At 34.6% G+C, this 5,465-nt stretch overlaps 1 protein-coding gene across 1 annotated transcript; it reads left to right on the forward strand.

The window, feature by feature from the left end:
* Positions 1 to 1,706: 1,706 nt before the first annotated feature.
* Positions 1,707 to 3,423, forward strand: LOC105034681 (peroxidase 1). The gene is made up of 4 exons (XM_010909919.3): positions 1,707 to 1,974; positions 2,083 to 2,271; positions 2,376 to 2,544; positions 2,805 to 3,423. Exons 1-4 carry the CDS (start codon positions 1,756 to 1,758, stop codon positions 3,215 to 3,217), a joined length of 990 nt encoding a protein of 329 aa, XP_010908221.1. The 5' UTR covers positions 1,707 to 1,755; the 3' UTR covers positions 3,218 to 3,423.
* Positions 3,424 to 5,465: the final 2,042 nt, after the last annotated feature.

The raw sequence follows: 5,465 nt of genomic DNA on the forward strand, positions 1-5,465 counted from the left end.
AAAGTGACACCAAGCAAGCTCTTAATTTATATATTCTTTCACCATTTTAAAACTCCATTCTTTATTTATCTAATACATAAAATTAAATCAAGAGAAGAAAAACATTTATCATTAAAGCTGTAAAATATCAGGCTGAGTGCAATCTCAAACATCATTTATTCAGAGACACTAAAATAATTCATGATGGAACGCTATGAAAAAATAATACTTGTACAACAAGGGAACATCTTCGCTTTAGTTCATAGAAGAAGACGTGACATCTTTAAATAACTTGAATATGGTTTAATTCACAGTCTGTACCACTACTCTTTTGCATACTATATAGTATTAAAGTGGGAAGCATGAGAAGTAAAGGGAAATCAGTCTAAGGCCATTGTCCAAGATTTTATTTGTTTATTAGATAAACTTGAGGCGGCACACCAGTGTTTAGCCATGGAAACATGAAACCTATAGGCATCAAGTTGTAGCCTTCAGTTTGTCCGGATTATATGTATGGCTAGATGGATTCCTCCAATGCGCAGCTGTGGTCCATCTTTGCACTGCTGGACTAAAGTCAATGCTTTCATTCATCACATTTCTAGACTAGACAATAGCCTGGATACTAAAAACATTATTTGAGTTTTAAATACAAAGGAGTGATTTGCTCTAGACTTCTAACTACACGACGCTTTGTTTCTCATGTACTCCATCTTTAGTTTGAGTTAGTGCCAGTTCTTTTTTTTTGGGTAGAAAAGAGTTAGTGCCAGTTAAGGTGGTGTTTTTGGCCATGCGCTAGTCCTGTCTCGGTTATTAAGTAGTGATAGATTGGATAACATTTTCCCTTCCATTGTGAGCAAGATATATTCATATGATCCAATACTAAGGCATCCACAAAAGCCATTCTGGATTGATCCTGATCCATGTTGGCACTTTAAAAGGAAATCATGCACATCGATCGCACATGTTGCATCTCCATCATTCATTAATATCAAGGGGCGCCTGAAACAAGATGTTATGGTCTAAGCCTAAATTTGATTCCCATTTTCTAAATGAAACAAGCGCAATCATCGCTTCGTGTTATATAAGGATGATACGTCCAATTCCATGAACCAATACCGGCCAGGCCATTCCAATCCTGGTTGAGTGCTCATTAGACCAAAGACTTAATTGGCCAAGCACATGACATGAGCTCGTGGTCAACTGCTGCTTCCCACATGGCTCACACAATCCTTCTCATATAAAATTAATGAAGGGAAGGAGAGTTTTTAGGATCTGTACTTGTGAACTAAGACTTGAATATTACATTGTCAGCTTAAAATTCCTTGTCTGTAGATTTCATCCAACATGCCCTGCCCTCTTTACCCTAATCATTCTTGACATATCCTTCCATTTGCTTATTAAATTATAAAAGCAGTACTTAATTAGTTTACAACTTAAAAAAATAAACTTCCATGCAGTGTATATAACACTGATTCTCGTTTGTGTTTAAAATAAACAACTTGGCACTGCTGATCGAGTTGAAACCATTTTATGAACTTCTACTTCAATCCACTCAGTTGTCGATCGAACATCTTATATGCTGATTCTAATGGTTGTCTTTGCTCAAGGACACTATAATAATTTCATCAAAAAAAAAAAAAAAATTCCATGCAATGTATGATGACTTTTTGTCGGCACGAACCCAAGGTTGAGAGCACTCGCCTATATATAACATGGTATAGGCCCTCATCCATCCAAGCATCAAACTATTATCTCTCCATTTTCCATTGTAATTAAATGGCCTATACGGTCCCTTCCAAGATCTTGCTAAATTTGGCCCTTGTGCTTCTCCTTTTAGGTTCAGCAGATGCACAAAGCTTGCAGGTTGGATTCTACCAAAGGTCATGCCCCAAAGCTGAAGAGATCATTCGCAAGGAGATGACTGCGATCATGTCACTTGCACCGAGCCTCGCCGGCCCTTTACTTAGGATGCATTTCCATGATTGTTTTGTGCGTGTATGTCATTCAAATGCCTCGTTGATCCTTAGAAGCATGCATTCTCTTGTATATATATAGTTAAATTGACGAAGAACATGGTCTCACAACATGCAAAACTCTCTGTAGGGATGTGATGCTTCGATTCTATTGAATGGAACTACAAACAATCCAGCTGAGAAGGATGGACTCCCCAATTTAAGCCTACGAGGTTATGGTGTGATCGATCGCGTCAAGGCTCAATTGGAGGCGGCTTGTCCTGGCATTGTTTCATGCGCTGATATCTTAGCTATAGTAGCTAGGGATGCAGTGTTTTTGGTAAGAGAATATGATCTTATGCCAATTCACAGGTTGATCTTGCATGAATTAAAAAGTTTTCTGTGTTTTTTTTTTTTTTTTCACCAAATCCTTTCTTGTTTCAGACCAAAGGACCATTTTGGGACGTACCCACTGGCCGAAGGGACGGGAAAATATCAATAGCCTCAGAGACCTTAACCAACTTGCCACCACCTTTCTTCAACGCCACTCAGAATTTGAATCTCTTCTTCATCCCAAAGGGTTTAAATGCAAAGGACCTTGTCGTTCTGTCAGGTATAATGGAAATCAAGTTCCTACTATACAAACAAATTGCACAACAAAAGAGCAGCCCTCTGCCATATTACAGTATATCCAGTCATCATTGATCAGTTCAAACAAGCCTAATGAACTTACGCTAAATTATTTTGGCGTCCAATATATATGATTCATGATTATTAATGTATATCCCTTGTTAAACAAGTTGTTGATCTTATTGGAGAGACATGAGCATTTGATATCTGATAACTTAGCCAACTAATGCTCTTTTCGACCAGGTGGGCATACAATAGGGACCTCTCATTGCTCGTCTTTCTCGAGTCGTCTATATAACTTCACCGGAAATGGTGATGCCGATCCAATGCTAGACAAGGATTACCTACCAAAGTTGAAGAGCAAGTGCAGGCCTAATGATGCGACCACCCTTGTGGAAATGGATCCTGGGAGCTTTAAGACCTTTGACACAAGCTACTATAAGCTGGTGGCCAAAAGAAGGGGGCTCTTCACGTCAGACGCAACTCTCATTCTTGACGGCCAGACCAAAGCTTATATTGAGCGCCAAGCCCAAGCCTCTGGATTCCCATCTGAATTCTTCAAGGACTTTGGGGAGTCCATGGTTAAGATGGGGAATATTGGAGTGCTTACAGGCAATCAGGGGGAGATCAGGAAGAGGTGTGCCTTTGTCAATTAGAAAGTCATGCTGTTAATGTATTGCAAATTTCAGAACTCGTGGCTCTTTTCTTACTGCTGCAAGTGTTTCGGTATTTAATTTGAAGTGGGAGCAATAAGGTACAGTATATGAATACTTTACCACTTTGTGGCTCTAACTTGGTCATGTATTATAGTTTCTAAAAGTCATGGGGAATTCGAATAAAAGCCTCAATTCTCCTTTATCTTTTTTTTTTCCTTTTTTTTTTTTGCCTTTCAGAGAATGTATTGGACTGATGCCTAATAATATTCAAGAAAAGAATGATGATATATAGAAGCGAAAAAAGAGGTGCAGAAGAGGTAATAAAGAAAGATAAGAAAAAAAAAATAAAAATAAGTTATTCCATAGACAGTATGGATAGCAAAGAGCCTTTCTTTTCCAATTTGCGCATAGCTCATGACAATACGTACAACAGAGTAATTCTTCATGCACTGCATGTGGTATAATAAAATTTATGTGGAGTGCACCATCTAATTATATTGGAGTACATAGCGCACTTAATGATGGGACAGATATTTAATATCGCTAAGTTTTTTCTTTCTCCAATTTCAATGACAAAAATATCCTTCCTTTCGTAGAATAAAAAAAAAATAGTATTATTACTTCCTCATGCCTTATATGTACTTACTATGAATATATATGATATTTTAAGCAATATATATACTTCCTGTGTCTTTATGACATTCTGAATAATATATATAACTTCTTGATGTCTTGTATGACTTTTTGTAAATATATATGACTTCCTAAATAATATATATGACTTTCTATTAATATATATGACATTCTAAATTTTATATATATATATATATATATATATATATATATATATATATATATAATTTTTTATAAATATATATAATATTTTAAATAATATATATAATTTTTTATAAATATATATGATATTCTAAATAATATATATGACTTTCTAATACCCTATATGATTTTTTTATCAATATATATGACATTTTGAACAATATATATGACTTTTTGATGCCCTATATGATATCTTTTTGATTATAATAACCAATAAAAAGTCATATATATTATTTGAAATATCATATATTATGACATAAAATCATATAAGGTATCAGAAAGCTATATATATTATTCAGAATATTATATATATTTATAAAAAATTATATAAAATATTAAAAAGTCATATATATTATTCAGAATATCATATATATTCACAGACAGTCATATACATTATTGAGGATGTCATATATATTCAAAAGAAGTCATATAAGGTATTAGTATATATTATTCAAGATGTTATATATATTCATGAAAAGTCATATATATGATTTAGGATATTATATATATTCACAAAAAATCATATAAGACATTGAAAAGCTATATATATTATTGAGGATGACATATATATTCACAAAAAATTATATATATTATTTAAGATGTTATATATATTCATAGAAAGTCATACAATTAGACATCATGAAGTCATATATATTGCTTAAGATGTCATAAAGACACAGAAAGTCATATATATTATTCAGAGTCATATATATTTACAAGAAGTTATACAAGGCATCAAAAAGTAATAATACTGTTTGTTCTTTATGTTGGGAATAGTGTCCCAAAGCCAATCGTCAACCTGTTGACAGTTGTGCTCTTTCTTGTATTAGTATATGAATTATAAATTAATAAAAATTATTTTGATATTTTTCATCATAAATTATTTCATTTTCTAATGAACTCCTATGTTGTGGTGAAGTCCTTAGGACTATTTAGACTCGACAAAGGAGGATTTGTCGTTTAGTCCTTAAACCTATTCGCGATCAAATGATACGTTGTTATCAAGGACGACAATGTTTATCAAGCATAGATCGTTGTGTGCCATATAGGTTGGTTGTCCTCTTAACCAAGGAGTGTGGAGATACTTGTATGGCATACAGATGAGATGTAAGGGTACATCTGTACTAAACGTGACCGACTCCGGAGCCTTTTCTGCTGTCAAGATTTGCTCCGATAGGATATGGGTATAACTGTCCCTCCGACCTGAGACCGCCGCAGTGACTTGCAAGTAACTCACTGTACTTAAGCACTGGACTACCTGAATTTTTAATTCAGTGACGAAAGGCTGCTGGGTGTAGTCAAGTACTTGACTTGTCGGTGTGTGTGTCAAGATGGGATTGACCACTCCAGTTCAGGAGCTGTGTACAGTCGTGTTTCAATTTAGTAAAATCTTGGCTAGGGTAGTCTTAGTGAG

Source organism: Elaeis guineensis, chromosome 5 (assembly GCF_000442705.2).
Source record: "Elaeis guineensis isolate ETL-2024a chromosome 5, EG11, whole genome shotgun sequence".
Classification (NCBI taxonomy): Eukaryota; Viridiplantae; Streptophyta; class Magnoliopsida; order Arecales; family Arecaceae; genus Elaeis; species Elaeis guineensis.

Excerpts from the sequence above, each read along its gene's own strand:
- LOC105034681 (XM_010909919.3), top strand. The coding sequence starts at position 1,756 with ATGGCCTATACGGTCCCTTCCAAGATCTTGCTAAATTTGGCCCTTGTG. Across the intron at positions 2,272-2,375 it reads CTAGGGATGCAGTGTTTTTG|ACCAAAGGACCATTTTGGGA; the intron begins GTAAGAGAATAT and ends TTCTTGTTTCAG. Across the intron at positions 2,545-2,804 it reads GGACCTTGTCGTTCTGTCAG|GTGGGCATACAATAGGGACC; the intron begins GTATAATGGAAA and ends CTTTTCGACCAG.